This window comes from Balaenoptera musculus, chromosome 15 (genome assembly GCF_009873245.2).
Source record: "Balaenoptera musculus isolate JJ_BM4_2016_0621 chromosome 15, mBalMus1.pri.v3, whole genome shotgun sequence".
NCBI classification, from domain to species: Eukaryota; Metazoa; Chordata; class Mammalia; order Artiodactyla; family Balaenopteridae; genus Balaenoptera; species Balaenoptera musculus.
This window is the reverse complement of record NC_045799.1, coordinates 48877910-48898472: the sequence shown is the minus strand read 5'-3', so window position 1 is coordinate 48898472 and position 20563 is coordinate 48877910. Positions and strand designations below refer to the sequence as shown.

General features: G+C 41.3%; 1 protein-coding gene across 1 annotated transcript in view; it reads left to right on the top strand.

Annotated features, from left to right (window-relative positions):
• The window catches only part of PCSK2 (proprotein convertase subtilisin/kexin type 2), a 215008-nt gene that overhangs the window by 2822 nt on the left and 191623 nt on the right, over positions 1-20563 (top strand). The window contains exon 2 of the mRNA XM_036827204.1: positions 17516-17620. Within this exon, the coding sequence (XP_036683099.1) occupies positions 17516-17620 (105 nt within the window). The remainder of the gene's footprint in view (positions 1-17515; positions 17621-20563) is intronic.

Sequence of the window (20563 nt, the reverse complement as noted above, 5' to 3'; positions counted from 1 at the left end):
CTCAGGGAACTCATACTTTGGGGCGAAATCAGATACCTAAGCCTCTTTCCCATCCTTTCTTGGAGAGGAGCCCACTGGTTTTGCATTACAGTCTCAAACGGGCAGTTCCCATCCAGGAGAAATGGGCTTTTTACCTTGCCATCTCCTACTTACCTGTCCATAACCTCTCAGAAGTACTCTTATCCAAATGATTTTTGCTCTGATACATATTTAAGTAAACATCAGTCTATGGCAAGAGACTTCTGATGAATTGTTGCACGAAGCTACACTTGTCTGGAATAAACCCTCTTTTCCTCCTTTGGATCCATGTCCACCCATCCCCCAAGACTGAGCTCCAAACTTTCCCTGATGCCATGAGCTTTCCCTTCTCCAAATTCCTGTGGAATTAAAAAGCAAAGACTACATGACATAAGCTAGGACATTTCATTACTTGTCCTCTAGTCAGTTCATATATGTAAGTAAATATGGGTGTAAGTATTGTCTACCCACTTAAAAGTTAAACATTCAGGGATGGGATCTTCTATATTTCTGGTTTCCTCACCAGAGCCAGCATATTATTGCCAGGCTGTAAGAAAACTTCCTTAGTTTTATTTATTCCTCCAGGTCTCCCAAACACTGTCCCGTCTTCTTTTCGTCATGCTGTACTGTACTTTTGTCAACATTTCTTATTCATTTTTTCATTTTAAACCCCCAATACCTCCTTCTCCTTCCTCTTTCTAACACCTAGGATACCTCCCAACCCCCTACCGCCCCATCCTTCCAGACGCTCAGTGTCAGACAGCAAAGATTCTCAGTAATTATTTATTCATATGAAAGAAGGGAGGGACCTACTATTTTACAAAGTTATCTCATCTAACCTCACGACTCTGTGAGGTAGAAATTATTGGCATCAGCTCTGATTCTCAGATGAAAATCTTAAAGCTCTAAGAGGTTAAAAGTAACTGCTTATATCTGGAAAGTGAAAAAAACTCAGATTTAAAGCCAAAATAATTTTGTTTTTCTATCATGCTGCCTCCAGGAAGCCTTCCGTGACTGCCAAGAACTCTGCCTTTTGGGCACCATTTTAGAGTTCAGATATTTTTCCTTTCCTTTATTTCTTTTTTCTACAATATATTTAACACTTATTTGGTATTAACATATGTTGTTAACCAATGTGTATGAGTATACACTTCTTCAGATAAGTTGTAAATCTCCCAAGAGACAATATATTATGTCTTTTTATAACTTCTATATTTAGCACAGTGTCCTATATATAAGGTACTCAATGAATATTTGTTGATTATTTTGCCTAACTCTTACAAGACCATGAGCAAACAATTATATTTCCTCTCTCAAAAGGAATAAAAATACCTATAACTTTACCCTCAGAAAGGTGTGTTGAGACTAAAATTTTCTGTTTTATCATGATGTGGCCCAAAGATGTGAGTTCACCAGAGAAGATGCATATGTCTAGGAGAATGAGTGAGTTTGCAATAATGACAAAGACGTTATTCTAAAGATTGCCTTAAAATTCTCAATACACTACTAATTTTAATTCCTTTGAAAAAGAAAATGAAAATTATTTATTAATGTGTTGAGGGTTGGCCAAAAATCATGTGAGAATTAAGGTAGAAATCCAAAGAACTGACAATTAAGTTTTTTTCTTTTACTATAATATGTTTTATTTTTTATCCATGTAGAACTGAGGCTAGGATGATTAAACAAGTAAAATCATGTGACTGCTCTTATATGTATAATTGTTAAAAAAAATTTTTAATCTAATAATTGTGCTGTTATGTAATGAAAGAATAAACTTCTAGTCATTTTAATTTTATTGAAGTATAATATAATTTAGGAAAGAGCATAACTTGATAAATTTTCATGAACTGGGCACACATGTGTAACCAGCACCTAAATCAAGAGATAAAATATTATCAGCATTCCATAAGTCCCCCTCTTGCTCACTTGGGTAGTTTTTTAGCTTTAGGTTTGTAGGAGTTCTTTACCTATTATGGATAGGAATCTTTTGTCAGATATATGTATTTTGAATATTTATTCTCACCCTTTTAATGGTGTTTTAATGTCCCAACAATATTGAATCCATATTATATAATTTTACTTTCACTTCCACACACAATCAATTGTCAGTCAAAAGAATTCTCTAACCATATTCCCCCGTCCTCTTAACGTAGTTTGGGGGACGAAGGCAGAAATAACAGGAAAAAGATTTGATCCTAAATATTTCCAAAAGGATTCCTATCTTAAAAACCCTTAAGGGACAGTTTTTCTGGAACTACAAGATCTACTATCATGATAGCTAAAGGGAAAGAGCCCAGAAACCCATTTCTCCAACATGACTGCCATGAGTTCCTTTTGGACCCCAACTTAATACATTATGCCTTAGGTCAAGTCCAAGTTCATCCCTCATGCCTTCTCTGGTTGTTTTCTATCTCTTTGGAACTTCTATTGCATATAATCTGTTCCTTTCCCTTGGACCAGTCACCAGTCATATCTGTCACAGCACTCGCCATGCCCAAAGCCCCTCTGTGGCTGAAGGAAACCAGGAACAGTGATGTTAAAAGGTAAAGATGACAGGATTTGGATTAGACAGCACCGGAAACTTGGCTAAGTTAAGAAATCCCTCAGAGGCTTATTTTATTTGAAATGGTTAACAAAATATGGGGGTTGTGAAAAATCAATAATATAGTGCATGTAAGGTTCTGGACACAGTGCTGAGTGCATAGAATAAAAACCTATTATTGGTAGTAGTAATAATAATAAGGTGATGACCTAGCCACATTTTTTTTTTTTTTACTCAAGAAAGCAGTTGTGGGTTATACTTTCTCAGGAGTGACAACTGATTGAGTGAGGAATAGACACTCAACCCAATGGCAACCCATCCATGAGTCAACCATGGTCCATGAGATGGCCTGGCCCAAATAATTCAGTGGTCTACAATTCGTTACAGACCATGGTAATTATCTCAACCAATCATACTGGCTTCTTTAGGAAATGTGACCCATTAGTTGCTATAGAATGGAGAATGGAGTCTAGTTGGCATGAGAAAGCCCATCCAGGTTGTGGGAGATGCAAACATTGCATCTGAGTTTCTAATAACTTCCAGCCCAAATTCCCAGCCAAAGAACTTTGTGACAGAGGCTTAAAGCTAGTCGCCAAACTAATTTCCTCTTCTACAGGAGCCACAGAAAGACCACATTTCCCAGCCTGCTTTGCAGGTAGGTGTGGTCATATGACAATTCCAGACAATGTATTGTAAGCAGAAGTGATGTGCTTTTCTTGTATGCCTGATGCATAAAAACTCCGTGTAGGTTGATTTTCCACACTCTTTTCTATTCTGAGGCTTGATGTGATTGAGAACAGTAACTCTGGAAGCAAATGCTAAAGATGGCAGAGTCACAACATGAAAGGAGCCCAGGTCCCTGATTCCTGACTTAGAATTTCTCATTCCTTACGTGAAGCAGAAATTAAACTATTACATTAAGGCACTGAGATTTGGCAGTTTATCTTTAGAACAACCAGTATTACCTAAACCAATACATTCTCCATAAATATTCCTTTTCTCAAGCTGTTGAAATGACTCTCCAAACTTTGCAACCAAACCAAGGCAAATCACAACAACAATAATCTAAAAGCTTATGAGAGTTCTTAGATTTTCATCTCATAACATCAACCAACTTTTCAGGTCTTTGTGACTTGTCTTCTCCAGCAAGAATATAAAATCCATTCAACTCTCTGTTGCTCGCACTGGCAACCAGTATGCCCTACTCATAGTAGATACTCATTCTGTGCTTCTTGACTGATAAAGACACTTGGGTCACAAGATGATGGTTTAAGCCGTCAGCTCAGAGAGAAAGTACTTGAAGAACTAGTCTTAAGAAACTACCCCTGTAATATCCGTTTATTAATAGGCAGAAATTTAGCTAGGAAATAGAAGTAGTTAACAACCAGCAAATCACTGACTGACAGACTCCTGTTTTTCCCTAAAATTCCCAACTTTGAAATTATCAATAGTAGAATACATGAGTTCTTTGAGCAGAGAAAATAAAGCCTGCAGTTAAAACTTGATAAATACAAAAGAAGGGGGGAAATTACACCTCTTTTTCTCAAATGAATGACTATCTAGAAATCAATTTCTATTTCAAAAGGTCTTATTAGTTGTAGATCATAATGTTACAGCACATCAGAGAGTAATGCTGATAGTTAAATTTGCAATAGTTATATATTCAGCTATAACTGCTCAGAGAAGTCAGGCTTAAAAATAAAACGTGAAACCTGAAGTTCAAATGTTTTCCCCTCACTACAGCAGTGGCTTTATTTTACATTTGAGCTCAGGTTCATCATTTTGAACAGAAACACTGTACTAAATTTCTGGAATATATTAGTTGAGATTCAAAGAATCACAGGGCAGTTGAAAAACAGGAATTACAGCTTGACTTTGTCTACTAAGATGTATTTGTTATAGCTAAAGATGATTCAGTGGCTAAAATCCTCTAATGGTTAGGGAATCAAGAAATTAAATCTGAGTTAACTCTCTTCTATCCTAAATGTAATGATTGCATATTAATTGATTGCTTCTACATGAGGTATATAGAAAAAGCAATAAACTTTTGCAGTAAACTCTCTTGACAAATTGTTTTTGTCCCTAAAGCTCATTTGACCATGGCTTTTTGGATAATGTTGTGATATGTTGAGATCCTCTGATGAGAATAATTGAAAATAATAAACTCTTAGGTTGAAAGTGAAACATTGACACAAACTGTTAATTTTCTGATATAGAGTGAAATAGACTTAAGAATGTTACAACATGCTGATAGTTTCCCCATTAGAAAGTTGACAAGAACATGAAGAAAACTGTAGGATCCTAGAGTGGCCCTTCATTTATAACTTTAAATGTGGCATTGACTCCCCTAAACACCCAATTCTTCTCCTAGTTTTTCTTAAATTCTAATTTCATCACAAGTCCTTTTACCAGAACTTCTTCAGTCCCAAATTCTTCATTTTCATTCATCTCTTGGTTAGCTGGGTTTTATTGAAAAGCGAAGGGATTAGCCTGTACATGAAAAAGGAACTCTCCTCTCTTTGAGATAAAAGAGAGAAGAATGAGCAGATGAAGTTCAGTTTTTAGGTCACAGAGGAGGATATCAGGAGAATATCCACTTAGGAGTCACAGTTATTTCAAAGGTGTAGGAGGCAAGGTCAATTCTTAGAGTGAGGGAAGTGGTGCTGGGTTGGGGGCTTCAAAAGAGATAAAATTTTGTGCTCTGCAAATGGGGATGGGAGAGGATTCTGACAAAGGACCGGTAATGACTTCTGGCCAGTACTGAGGGGCCAAGTGGGAGAGCATGGATTTATAGCAGCAGCAACTGAGTCATTTTCTTCAATAGCACTCAAGTGGGGGTGGTGGAAGTAGGGAGAGAAGGAAATGGAGTTTTAAAAAATGGAATATCCATAAAATAGAAGAGAAGGTTAATTGGGATTAGTAGTGAGAGAGCTGAAAGGGAGAAAGCTATGGTTAGTGAGTAGGGTGTTGGAACTCAAGACTCCCAAAATTGAGCATTTCCAGACAATGATGAGGTCCATGGAGGTGAGCTACCAAAGCCAAAAAGAGGTGAAGGTGGTCAAGGAGCTGAAAGTCAAATGCACAAGCATCCATCCTCGTGCACCTCAGTCGTGCCAAAGCTAAATAGCATTGCCAAGGGAGAGTGTGGAGAGAAAACGAAGAGAAGAGGTTCTAGCACAAAATCTTGGAGAACTTTGGGCGTGGAGGGAGAAAGAGGAGACGGAACTTGGACAGTTAGGGATATGGAAGATTAATTGAGAAAGTGCAGGGCTGTGAAAGGAATGGAGATGAGGATTAAGAAAGAATGGGGCAACGGTGGCCACTGGTTTTGGAGATGAAGTCATTGGTGCGATTGGAGGAGGCACCTTAGCACATGGGAAGAGGAGAAGTACAATATGTCGGTTTGGGTCCCCAGGAGCAGTCCCTGGGACAAGGATTAAATGCAAGTTGTTTATCCAAGGCATGATTCTAGGAAATACCAGTAGGGGAGTGGGGAATTGAGACCGGGAAGGGAAGGCAGGAATTAAGGGTGTATTATAGCACAAGTTGTCACTGTGGGTAACCGGGGCTCAATCCCACCAGGAAACTCTGGGAGATGGTTTAGAACACGTCTGAGAGTCATCCTGCCTGAGGGGTGAGGGAACTGCGGTATTTATATGCCAATTGCAATCAGATAATTTTACATGATTGATAGTTTTTCCTGGGTGGCTTTGACTCTCCAGCATTTTGACTTGGCAAATGCTCAAACAGAGCAGAATTTGGCCGCCAGAGAAAACTCTCATACAAATAGATCCAGAGGCTTTCATGCACTAAATGCTAAGGCCCAAAGGGATGTAAGCAGGAAAGTGATAGTGTCTATGACCGGAAGGAAGCCAAATTGTGAAGGCTGCAGTAAGTATGATGAAGTAGAGGTATCAAGTGTAGACAGTTCCTTCAGAAAATATAGTGGTAAAGGGAGGACAAGAAGAAAAGTATTATTATGGTGACAAATTTATTTGGTTTTAATGATTTTTATGGTAATGGTTTCTAAACACTTGTCAGACCACTTGGAGATTGGTACCCCACCAAAATACTGTGACATACTTGACTGATTATTCTAACAGATTTATCCAGACTAATTTAAATTTTAACAAATAGTAACTGAAATTATGGAATTACAGCCTGTCAGAGCAGGAAGAGACCTTGGAAAGGCATTAGTTTAACCCTTAATTTTATACATGAGGAAACGGAGATCAAACATGATGTTTATGTTCCCAACTATTTGCAATGAGCATTGGAACCCTGTTGCTCCCTGACGGTGGTTCAGACGATGCATTATCAGAACCACTGCACCAGCCTTTCACGCTGGAAGGGAGAACCAGATTGAGAGAGATTTCTATGAGTCATTAGCCATATAAACCAACCTGTTGGTTACCAGTTCATTTCAGGTCCTCCTGGTCTGCTTTTCTCAAATTTACCCCTAAAATTTTTACAGATTCCAGTTTCCCAAACAAAACTGGGAAAGTTATAAGTTCAGGGATTCCACACCAACAACAACCTACTGGGGAATTCCCTGGCAGTCCAGTGGTTAGGACTCCGGGCTTTCACTGCAATGGACCCGGGTTCAATCAATCCCTGGTCGGGGAACTAAGATCCTGCAAGCTGCATGGTGCAGCAAAAAAACAAAAAACAAAAAACAAAAACCTATTGGATTAACACTTGGTAAAAAGCTAGAATAGGAATTTTATATTTCTTTGACTGCCCCCTTAGTGATGAGCACAGTGCTGTACTTTTAGCAAGCACTTAATAAATATCAAAATCAATGGTTAGAAAACATTCTAAAGGCTTAGCATTATCATCAGATGCTCACTAAATGACAGACAGATGTGTTATGAGATACCGCAATGAGGAAAACCACGCATGCGAGGAAACGTTATAAGAATATCCTAATATTTATCTGTGTTAAATGACTTCAATTAATTAACTACCATTAATAGCCTAAAATTTTGTGACTTAATGAGAAATTAAGAAGCCAATGACAGAGGAGAGCAAGGAGATCCACAAATCCTATCTTTCCTTGCCCTTAGCTTGTTCTTCACTTCTGTGAAGAGGGGAAAATATCAGTTTCATCAGAAGGCTATCAGTTCTCTTCAAAAATGATGGGAGTTCAAACATAAGAAGGTAGTTGGCATGAAAGAGTCAATTCTAGTCAATTCCTGTTGACTGTGTTTCTAGGGAGTGTCAACCAGGAATGGGAGACCAAGAGAGAGCTTGCAGGGCCTGAGATGGGGGGAGAAGGATGGGAAACAAGCCACTGTGGATCTCTTAAAGTCCAGGGGTAGCACCATGGGGTGGGGTGCAGAATCAGGCCAAAGGGAACCTTGGAGAGTGTGTCTTCAATGAGGCTTGGCATGAAGCAAATTTGGACCCAGAAGTTGAAGCCCGAAACAAGCCATTCTGGCCATTAACTTAGAAAGGAGGAAAGGACCAAAGAAAAGTTAAGGAAGTTTGAAACCAATGGACAAACAAAGTAACAGGAGCACCGTCATAGCGGGGGAAGCGCAGAAGCAGAAGAATATTCCGTTCATTCAGTAAACACGCACTTAGCGTATTCAATAAGCAAGTATGATATCAGGCACTGAGACATGGACTTGGGGACAAGTAAGAAAGTTTTCAGATATTAAGGAGCGATCAAGCTCCAGTGTGTAAACCCTTTTCAAGTCTTTGGTTGTGTCACATTTATTAAGTCCCATTGGCCAATGCAAGCCATATGGCCAAGCTCAGAGTCAGTGCAGGAGGGAACTATCCTAAGGAATTGATACAGAGAGACATAAACAAACGAGGGCCACTTCTGCAACATTCTCCTACCGAAGAGTCTGGGAGTTGCAGCATTTCTGAGTTATCCCATCCAAGGGTGAGGAAGCTAGGAAATGTAGCCACCAGCTCCCATTCTTCCTCGGTTGAGGGTTACACCTGAGGGGCATCAAATCCCTTGCACTTCTGCTTGCCCCAAGCAGGCCAAGCCTGCTTCCACAGTCAGAGAACACCCTCAGGCAGAGAGATGCATGAGGACTGTGGCATGTACAGGCACTGTCTATAGGGGACCTCCAGGGTAGGTAAAGGGAATGCAGGAAGGGCATCAAAACATCATCTGCTACACGGAAGGCACAGGTTAGATAAAATACAGGAATCACAGACAAGTAGGAGTGCTCTTTATGAGCAACCAGAGTACTGGCAATATGTTTTGTGAGAGATCTGTGATATAGGACATGTGAAGCAGAAGGGAAGCCTTCACAAGGCAGGCAGTGCCAAGTCGAGGTGAGTTTGCATTGAGGCTCATAGTTTCAACAAGTTAAAATAAAAGGGAGTTTATTGAGGATGGTACAGCACGTGAAACAAAGTGCACTGGAATTTTAGAAGGATTACAATTAGTGTTGCCTGACTAGACAACATTTTTGGGAGATGAAACCAAAAAAGTGGACTGAGGATGGTTCATGAGGGGTCACCCACACCATGTTTGGAGAGTGGATTTTGTGGATAAGTAGAAGGAGACATTGAAGGATACTTGGAAAGTATAGCAGAGCGGCCATATACAGGTAACCCTAGAAAAACAAGTTGAGCTAGTAGTGAAGTAGAGGGGCCTGGATCTCCCAGCCTTGTTCCTTTGTCCCAGGGAATCATTCATATCCTGGAAGCAGGTAGCACCATCCCTTTTAACAGATGTTGCTACTAGGGAATCATGCCTTTGATCCTACTGCCACTGGCTGATGACATCAGGGATAACAATAGCTTAATTATTGTCTTTGAAACCACAGTGGATGGCTGGTAGAGGCAGCCAATTCTATCCATGAAATTTATTCCAGCTAAGAACAAAATCACTAAATGCATACTACTTCCTCCCAGACACACAGATACATGAATCTAAAACAAGCCCCCTAACTTAGAAGCCAAAAAGAAAAGCCAGGACAGTAATGTCATCCCAGCACTCCTGATAAGTAGCTTACTCCCTGATAGTCCAAAGGAAGAATGCATGTTCTTACATTTTCATTTCTGAGATAATACATGGAAATTTTGCCTTAGGTTAGAAAGGAACTGTTTGTGAATGAGGCTGAGAGTCAGCTACTCTTCACCTATCTCATTGTCTGACTGTCATTTTAAACTTGATATAAATAAGTTGTGTAGGCTCTTGGGAGTGTATCATTGTTTGAATCCCACTGTGGACCAGTAACTCCATTCCACAAAAACAAACAACCCTGGACAACACAAGCCGTTTGGCATTTTTGTGCTCCTGGTCATAGGGAAGAGCAGCTCTTAGAATCACAGAAGAGAGTTGAGTGTTGTCCATGGAGAACAATACCTAGGAGAAGCGTAGAAATGGGCAAGGTGGGCCTAGAGCCAGGTGTCCTGAGTGCTGGGTCAAGGATTTTCCACTCTCCCCTCTCACTTCCCCTCAGATAGCTAATTCCCCCCTTACAAATAGCTAATCCAAAGGAACATCCATCCATACAGTCATATTTTATTGACAAGTTTTTATTGAGCCCTGCAGAGATAGAGCACATCGAAAGGGATGGGTTTTACAGACAGAAAGGTAACGTATTTAGATTTATGTGCAACAAAAAGCATATTATAGTTCTCTAGACCAGTTTATAAGACTTCCCCTGATCTGATGGCTCCAAGTTACCTATTTTATGTGCTGGGGTGTGGAAAACTCTGTTTAGCAACTGGTTTCTGGTTCTGTACCCAAAGGACCTCCTCAGAGCAGGCTAACCTTACAATATGCCCTGATAAGTTCAGGCTGAATAAGATTCTCTGTCACATCTGGTTACTCAGAGAAATGAGTCCTCACACCACAGGCCTCCTTCTGTTGACAGAGGAGCTGGAGGCGCAAATAAACAATTAGGCTCCTCTGCGGTATGAGCGGCATCTGTTCAAAGGAGCTGTCAAGCCTTCCACTCCTCTAGTGAAATCATATTTACTTTATTATTACTAAATAATGTGGCTTATTTGCCTTCAATATGAAATTGTCTTGGCCTGTTTCTTGTTGATTGATTTTTATGAGATAGCATATTTTTTGTGCCTCCATATGCCTCTCTGCTAAGAATGGAATGACTTCTTATTGAACAGTTCCAATTATTATACCCTTTCATAGTTTTAGAATCATTGGATATATTCAAAATGCCCAGCTCCTCATCTCCATTTTATTCACTGCCCATCTAGGCCCCTTCAAAAAATAAAAGGAAAAGAATGATCAAAATAAAGAAAAATAATAAATAAAAATTAAAACAATAAAAGCCACATACTCTATATTCCATTTCCAACACGTTGCTCTCCGTTTGGGTCATTATAGCAATTGGAATCCACTGAAATGGGCTATATTATTTTTAAGACTATTTTTTAAAAGCCACTTTAAGTGGACAACAATTAAGGAAAGTACAGAGATTTCTCATATACCCCTGCCCCTACACACGCATACTGTCTACTTTTATCAACATCACTCACCAGAATGGTACATTTTTACCAAAGATGAACCTACATTGACAATTATAATTGCCCAAAATTCATAGTTTATCTTAGGGTTCAATCTTAGTGTAAATTCTGTAGGTTTCGACATGAGTTTAATGACATATATCTATCATGATAATATCATACAAAATCTCTTGACTTCCCCCAAATTCTCTGTGCTCTGCCTGTTCTTCTCTGCCCCCACCTGCACCCCCTGGCAAACACTGATCTTATTTTTCTCTGCACAGTTTTGCCTTTTCAAGAATTTCAGATAGTTGGACTCATTCAGACTTTTCCGACTGGCTTCCTTTGCTTTAGTAATATGTCTTTTTGTGGTTTGATAGCTCGTTCCTTTTTAGCACTGAATAATATTCCATTATCTAGATGTACCACAGTTTATTTACCCATTCATCTACTGAAGGACATCTTGGATGCTTCCAAATATTGACAGTTATGAACAAAGCTGCTATAAACATCTGTGTGCAGGTTTTTGTCTGAACATGAGTTTTCAGCTCATTTGGGTAAATACCAAGAAGTGCAATTGCTGGATTATATGGTAATAGTATGTTTAGCTTTGTAAGAAACTGCCAAACTGTCTTCCAGAGTGGCTGTGCCATTCTGCATCCTCACCAACAATGTATGAGAGTTCCTGTTGCTCCACCTTCTCACCAGCATTTCGTGTTGTCGGCATTCCAGATTTGGGCCATTCTAATAGATGTGTAATGATGTGTCATTGTGGTTTAATTTGTAATTCCTCATGACATGCGATGTGGAGTATCTCTTCATATGCTTATTTGCCACTTGTATGTCTTCATTGGCGAGGCATCTGTTATGGTTCTTGACCCATTTTTAAATTGGGTTCTTTGTTTTCTGATTGTTGAATTTTAAAAGTTCTTTGTGTATGTTGGATAGCAATCCTTTATGTATCCTTTGCAAATATTTTCTCCCAGTCTGTCACTTGTTTTCTAAATTCTCTTGATATTGTCTTTCACAGAAGTTTTTAATTATAATGAAGTCAATACTTGAACAACTACTCAGTGAGCTTAAATTGTTGACCCAGGAAATCGTGAGCTAAATAATTGGTTTCTGTTTGGAGCTACTAAGATTTTTGGTGGTTTGTAGCACACATTATCATGGTGATACAGGACTGAAACTCAAGTGCCTGAGAGGCTTTCTCCAAGGCTAGAGAACCTTAATGAGGACCCCTGCGGCTCCTCAGCCACCAGAGCCACAGACTACCTCCATGGGTTTGCTTATCTCTCCAACTCTCAGTCGCTAATCATGTTCTCTGAGCTTCTTTGTGAATCACCTAAGAGCCTGACAACAGAGGCAATTAATGTTGGTCCTGTTGAGGCAGAAGACAAAGGAAGAGTCTTGTGTAGGAGAGGAGGTGGCCTTTCCCTGTTATTCTCCAGACCCACTTTTTACCCATCTCTTTTTCCAAAGCAAGACAGAAAGAGGTGAGAGTATTCAAAGAGCTGAGATGTGTGATCCTAGGTCCAAACTTTAAGGAGGAGGAACTTTGGTTGGGGGTAAGATGCAACTCAGTACAGGTGAGCATTGAGAACCTGTAAACAAGAGATTGTTCAGGCTGAAGCATGGTTGTAACATAGGCAGGACTATGCCTTTGGTGCCCCTCTCCTTCCTCTCTCAATTCTCCTCTCTTCCTTTCTGGCCCTAGGAACTTCCATCCTGTCAGCAAATCTCAGTGAGGCATTTAGCTGACCATGGCTTAGGTTGTTACCCACCCCATCCCCCCAGAGATAACTGGACTTTCGTGCAAGTATTCAATACACACACACACACACACACACAAATTAAAGTTAGGATGGGGCTGAGTGGGAACCTTTTAATGCTATCTAAATCACACCAGCTGACACTGCCTCTCCCCCAGAAGTTCTAAGGGTCCCCCTTCCTCTCTCCTTCTCCCCTTTCCTTACCTTCTCTTATCTAATGCACAGCTGTGATCTCCTTATTTCTATCCTTCTTTCTTTCTATAATATTATATGTTTCTGTCAATTGCACAATGTAGTTTTCCCATGTGTTTCCTCATTGGCCTATAAGTACCAGTAGGGCAGAACTTGGGACCCCACCCACCTCCACCCAGTTCCCTTTCTCCCTCATCCTTATTGCAAAGTGCAGTCCCCCACCCGTAAGAGATTGCATGCAATCCGGGGAAATTAAGAATGGTCTCAGGAAATGTCAGTAAAATGCAGAGCCTAGCCCTCCCTGTAAAATACAGGACCCCTAAATGAAATTGACAAGCAGTTATCAGCTGAACCAGTTTTCAATCCTTGATGTATTGTTTCCCAGTTTTTATTCCTTGAACCTCTTGACAGCCGCTCCCCTTGAAAATAAAATTATAAATTTCTTCATATGTGGAATGAAGTCCATTGTTCTACCAAACTAGACTCCCAAATAAACATGACTGAGCATCATGAAAATCAGCACAATGGACAAAGCCACTAAAGGAAAAGTGATGGGTCTGAGCCAGAGAGTCCTAACTGCTTGGGGGCTCTGGACCCATTTGAGAATCTGTGAGAAGCAGTGGTCATTCCTGAAACAAGCAAATGCATAGAAGTACAAAATTTGGGGTGGAGACAATGTTCGCAGACCAGCGTCCAGGGGTTGCCTGAGGGGAAAGAACTCTGGTCTAAAGGAAGGTGGGCAGTGGGCTCTAAGAGGATTTAACACGCCTTATTATCTGTTCACGATCGGCGGCCAGTTCCCTGGGGTTCCTGGCTGTTGAGGAAAGCGAGTGTGTGGGTTCAGAGAGGAGCTTTAGCTTGGAGCCATGGTTATCAGTGGGAGAAGGAGGCAGGCGGGACAGAAAAGAGGCAATGAGAAGCGTTGCTGGGATCCATAAAATTTCGCGGCATAATGAGAATTTCTAAAAACTGCAAGTCTGAGTTAGCAACGTTATTATACTGTCACCCAGCCTGAACCTTCAAGCTGACAATTTGCTGTGAATTCTTCTTTCATTTCTTTTTTTCTCCTTCCTTCTGGAACCATGTGTATTTTTGCCTTAAGACACAAAGGTGATGGTGTAAAAGAAAAGAAGGGTGTGTGTGTATGTGTGTGTGTGTGTGTTTAAACGAAGGAAACATTTGAGAATATACTAAGTGTTGAAATATATGAGAGGTTTCTTATTGGGACACAGGTGAGGGTTTGGGGACCTAAGATTGCTTTTAATATGTCTTTTCTATTTGGAAGATCAGCATTCTACTTAAGAAACGGAGGAAGGCGCAAGCATTTCTTCACTGAGGTCTGTGTGGGCAGCAGGTATCTTGCACTACTGTAAGCCGCACGGCATCTGTCTTTCCCTGCCCGTGATTAGCTTGTGCTTGCACGTGGTCTCCCCAGACAGTTGCTTCTCAGAGGCTCAGAGGGCAGTGGATTTGGGGTCTGCACTCCAAAGACAAGAGGCAAAAAGGGCTCAGAAAAATCACCAGTGCCTGCAGGTTAATCTCCTGTTAAGTCTGTGGTCAGTCAGTTTACCTGTTTATTGCCCGAGTTTCCAATTTCAGCTCTATGAGACCAATTGACTCCATTTCTTCCATAGCCAAGACAGTGCTTCTAATCAAAGAATCTCGGGTCGTGGGTCCCAAGTACACCGCAGAGGGTCACTCGCCAGCCTGGCTGTCCTTGAGTTGCACTCCTTCTTGTCAGGAATTCCAGCCTGCAATCTGTTGGATTCATAGCCAGGGTTATCAAGGCGGATGGGACATAGCGCTAGACAGCAACGGTAGCGGTGGGTGGGAAGCGTCTGGAGTTACAGTCAAGGAGACCAGGGATTTCTGTTGAAAGCTCCCTCTTGACTGGGCAAGTCCTGCCCCTCCCTGAGCCACAATGTCTTTCTCTATGAAATGAGGCACTTAGACCAAGCCAGGGGTGCCACTCAACTGCCTTCAGTTAACATAACCATGTGAAGTGACTTCAGTATGTGACAAAGGGAAGTGGTGGGACCTCCGGCTTGAAATTTTTAAATATATGGCCCTCTTAAGGGCATTCAAATTTAATTTTAAAAGTATTTTTACATTTTAAAAACTTTCAATTTGGGAATAATTTTAGACTTAAGAAGTTGGCAAAAATTGCACACAGGTTCACCCATGTTCATAGCAGAATAATTCACAATAGCTAAGAGGTGGAAGCAACCCAAGTGTCCACCATCTGGTGAATAGATAAACAAAATGTGGTACATACGTACAATGGAATATTATTCAGCCTTCAAAAGGAAAGGAGTTCTGGCAGTGCTTCACATGGATGAACCTTGAAGATATTCAGCTGAGTGAAATAATCCAGTCACAAAAGGACGAATATTTTATGATTCCACTTATATGAGGTCCCAGAATAGTAATATTCTTAGAGACAGAAGGTAGAATGGCAGTGGCCAGGGGCTGGGGGGAGGGAAGAATAGGAAGTTATCATTTAATGAATGTAGAGTTGAATGTGCAGGATCAAAAGAGTTCTGGATATCGATAGCGGTGATGGCCGCTCAACAATGGAGATGTACTTAAAGTCGCTAAACTGTACACTTGAAACTTTAAAATGAAAAATTTTTATATTCTGTATATTTTACCACAATAAAAAAATTACTCTTTTTTAAATGACAACAAAGTTCCCGTATACCCTTTATCCAGCTTTCCCAAAGTTAACGTCTGACAGAACCATAGTACAATTTATCAAAGCCAGGAAAAACATTGATATAACACTATTAATTAATCTACAGGCTTCGTTCACAGTTTTCCAAGTGTTCCACTAATGTCCTTTTTTCTGATCCAGGATCCAATCCAAGATTTGTATTACATTTAACTGTCCTGTCTCCCTAGTCTCCTCTGGTTTCAAAAATTTCTGCAGTCCTTATTTGTCTTTTATGATCTTGAAGATTTTGAAGGGTACTAGCCAGTTATGGGTTTGCCTGATGTTTCCTCCTGACTGAATACAGGTTATGTATTTCTGGCAAGGAAATTATGTAAGTGATGTCTCCTTCTCAGTGCATTGTATCATGAGGCACATGATTTTGATATGTTTCATCTGTAGTGAGGTTAACTTACATCACTTGGTTGAGGATGTCTCTGCCAGGTTTCTCCACTGTAAAGTATTATTTCTCTTTGTTTATCATTATATTTCCCCCACTAATTTTAGCATCCTTTGGTGACACTTGCCAGCCACAATGATTTATGGTGTTTCCAAATGGTGATATTCAACTTCTGTTCATTACTTCTACTTTTGTTAATTGGAATTCCACTGTAAGAAAGAGTTTTCCATTTGTCTCTATTCAAATTAAATTTTTTAAAAAAAATCAGTAAAACAGAGCCAGAAAAATGTCCCTCCAAAGCTCACTGGTGCTCTAGAGCCCCAAATTTCCTTTCTTGTGTTAAAAATTCTCAGATTCTTCATGCCCTCCAGAATAGGAAGTAAAACTCCAAGTTCACACCACCTGACAGTGGTCATAAGCACAAGTCTTTGGAGAGCAAAAGATAAGCACACGTACATTTTCTTTCCTTCTCCCTCCACCCCTGCACCTTTTTGATCAGATCTTACCATTACCCTGAGTACATCAGCAGGGTTAAGTAGAGAAAACATTCAAGAATCACTGAGCCTGGAAAAATGCACATGAAATATTTATGTTTAATTCTCCCTGAAGAATGTGGTTTTTAATGAACAGGAACAAAATCACAAATGCTACAGTGTTCTAAAAGATTTTCATTTGCACACCAGACCCCTAGCCAAACTTGCTGTGCCCTTGAAGTTCATCCAGTATCTGCTTCTCTGGCCTCAGGCCCCCTCCTCCTTTGCCAGGAATGTCCCTTGAGGGCCCTTATCTGGGCTGCTCCAGGCTGGTGTCACCCGCTGACAGACAGAGCCAATATTATTGTAGAGTTTCAGGTCTGCACAGTCCTAAAAAATGAAGGAATAAAACATTTTTTTCAGCTAGCTATTTGTTCCTGTTATCCATTGCTGAGTAACAAACCAACCCAAAACTTCTTAGTATAAACAACAACCATTTTATTATGTTCATGGACTTGGGATCAAAGATTCATACAGGGTACAGTGCGGATGGCTTGCTGTGGTCCACATGGGGCCCATTTCATGGGTAATGGTCTGTAGTTTTCTCTTCTTGTGATACCTAAGAGAAGAGAATGGAGAACTTGGTGTGGGGATGAATATAAAGGGAAGGCTCCACGGAGGAGAAGAGAAGATTAAAAGATGGATAAAAACTAAAGTAATGGAGGAAAGAATAGAAGGTTTGGGGGGAGGGGAGGTGAACGGCATTACATAAGAAAAGGTAGGGAAATGGGGAGGAGAACGGTGACAGGGAACCAGAGCGCCAAGTCTGACAGGGGGTTAGCAGGGGTTTTCTCACATACATGCCCATCCCAGGGGGCCCCGGCATGCACCCCAGCTCTGGGGTCCCTGTTCTAGGGCGCCACCAGAAGCTAACCACGCCTGTGTCTGTTTGACTCTCCACAGCTCCCCTTCGCCGAAGGCCTGTATCATTTTTATCACAATGGCCTGGCAAAGGCCAAGAGGAGACGCAGCCTGCGCCATCAGCAGCAGCTGGAGAGAGACCCCAGGGTGAGTTTTCCTGGAAACCTGCCTTCTAACCTCTGTTGCCACAAATGAGCCCACTGGGGGGGGGGGTGGTGTACAAGGGAGCAGGCAGGAATTCTGAAGTAAAGTCACTTGACGTGTAGGCCAAATGGATCCCTTGCAGAGTGGTCCTGGGGACTCTGCTTCTCTGTCTTATGCGTAATAATTAAACCCTCGATCGGCCGGAGGTGGGGGAGTAAACAGGAGTACCACCTCTTTTCTGGCTTTTTCTCCTGTGTTACCCTGTGAGGACTGCTGTTTGCCCGGGGACATGCTTTGGCCTGCGATGCATGGGAAGACACCAAGCAGTTTAATAAGTCATTTTATGGGCGGTTTCTACTGGTGAATCCACATGCTCTGAGGAGACTGCCGCGCCCCATATGGCCAGTGAGCGATCAGCTCACAATAGGCAGTGGGCTTCTCCGTGTGCAAGCACGACTGAAGCCACAAGACCTGCTCAGCCCCTCTTCCCACAATGTTCTTTCTGATAAGTTACCCCATGCCCCATGCCTTCTGGATGCTCATGACTCCCACTTTTACCTCCGATCTTTACCTTGCTCTTGGACACCAGCTCTCATTTCCTACTCCCTTTCCCCTCAGAAACCTAAATTCAACTGTCTTGTAACCAAACTTATCATCTTGGCCATAAAGCAGCTCCTTTTCCAGTGTTCCCACTTCCTGTTTTCTCAGAATAAGAACTTTGGGCGTCGTTGAATCCTGACTGTCCCCACCTCCTCCGCCCTCCCCACGCTCATTCAACTGGGAGATTCTGATTTCTCGTACGCAATTCACCAAGAGGGAAATTAATAATCCAGGCAGTTTGCTCTCTGTACACTGAAGGCTTCATACCCTCTTCCCCAGGACTTGGGCGACAGTGGATGTGAAGAGGGTCAGACGTTTGAGTTAGAGGTTTAACATGAGACTCCTTTGGAGCTGATGGAATCTGGAATCATTCTTGTGGGGCTTTTCATGTGAACATTTGACTGGGTTTAATGTGGCCTTTAATTAGGAACGCAGATGAAACAGACTTCCCCGCAGATCACCAACTGACAGGCCACAGGCAATTTTCCTTTATCTCCTCAACCCAGGGGATCCCGCATTCCCTAGAGTGAAAATACTGCTCTGAGAAGCCCCTTTATATTTGCTTTTGCAGTAAGATCCAAGCTGCCGGTGCTGTCAGCCCATGCCCAGCATTAGTAAAGGGTCTGTTGTAGAAGCTGGCACCGTTACCTAAGGGAGAAGCTCTCCTTTCTGTCATCACAGTCTTGGCCTGGCTGTATCAGTTCAGTGTCTGGGGATGCCCTTGAGAAGCCCTGGACAGATATGCTGCCTGTCTCACCTGTGGACCCAGAGTGGGTACCAGCAGACAATGACCACTCTGGGGCAAGTGACACTGGTTTTCCCTATGCTTCCTACCTGCCCCATGATCTTACCCTTTATGGCCAATATTTTACTTTTATTTATATAATTCTTAAAAGTTGCTTTGGTTTCTTTTCTCCCACAATTAAACACATTGCCCCGAGATCATTCAGAGAGGCACATAAAAGAAATTGGGGCAGAAGGAAAGTGGTGCTTAAAAGGCTTGGATAGGGAAAGAGAACCAAGGAACAGTGAAACTAAGAAGCCATTGTTGGGTTCAGAGAGACTCCTCAGGCCCATTAGGCTAAGATTTTCTTATTTTTGCACTTACTTGAAATGATCTTTGAAATGCTGATTCTTGAAGTGTGGAGTGATGTTTCTGAAAGAGAAGAAAAGATGGGATGGATAATAAGGAAGGAAATCATGTATTGGTGATTCCAATCATTTGTCTTTCTCCTCAAAATAGTATCTATTTTAACCGAAAGGAGCATCCATTCTCCATTGCCCATTATAAGGTCCCAGTAGCCATCTGCCTCTACCTGGTGGGGGTATGCGTGTACCTGCCCACAAAGACCAAGAGAAGAGAGCAGCAAAACTGAAGGTCGTAAATCTCCCGTAGCTTTTATCTGCCTTCTCATCAAGGTTAAATGTCAGGGCTGCTGTGAATAATAAAATCATTTTAGGAAAAGAAATAAAGCATAAGACCTCATGATTCTTTGCAAAAAGAAAAAAAAAACAAGAAACAAAAAACAAAAAACCCTGCTAGTAATGACTGCCTTGTTCCAAAACATTAGTTTAAGGCCTCAGTCTTTCCTGCAGGATGTCCTTGTGGTCACCTAATTTTGGCATCGGCTGACAGGAATCGGGTGACTACTCTTAAACAAAAAGCATTGATGATGAACAGTACAACAGCAGTGTTATGAGGATTCTGGAAGCCCTGTGGGTTTCTAGACCTTAAACTAAGGGCAGATATGTCGAGTTAGGATACCTCAACGTGGGGTTACCCAAGCACATTCAAACAGGTTTCTTGTCTCTTGCACAGACATTGCAAGTTACTTTTCATGAATCAAGATCTTAAGAACAAGTTGTTTTATCCTCCTCTGAAACACGTTGTCTCCTAGGCTTATCAGCTTTAATCATACTCGCAGCCCCAGCTTCCTTCTTCCGCTGTCTCTGCATTACTTCCTGGCCTCTCTCACTAGCTGTCCCCTGGCTTGTGAAAGACAATACAGAACCCAAGGAGCCATGTACATAAGTCCGGGAGGGTTTCAGCTTCTATAGACTCTCAGGGCTCAATCTACCTAGGTAGCTTTTTAGCCAAAGAAACTACCAAGATCTCCTATCAACCCAACAAATAGAGAAGAAAAAGATAGAGGACCAAGCTTACTTTTGGTTTTGTTTTGGCTTCAGAACAGAAATTTCAAGGATGTTTGTCCCTCATTTCACGACTAACTTTTATGTTTTAGGAAAAGAAGAAAACGACTAGAAAGGGATCACGTGGACTTTTTGTCCAGGCCAATACAGGGCTGCTTTCAATTATCTTTATATTTGTTCATCAATATTCAGGGC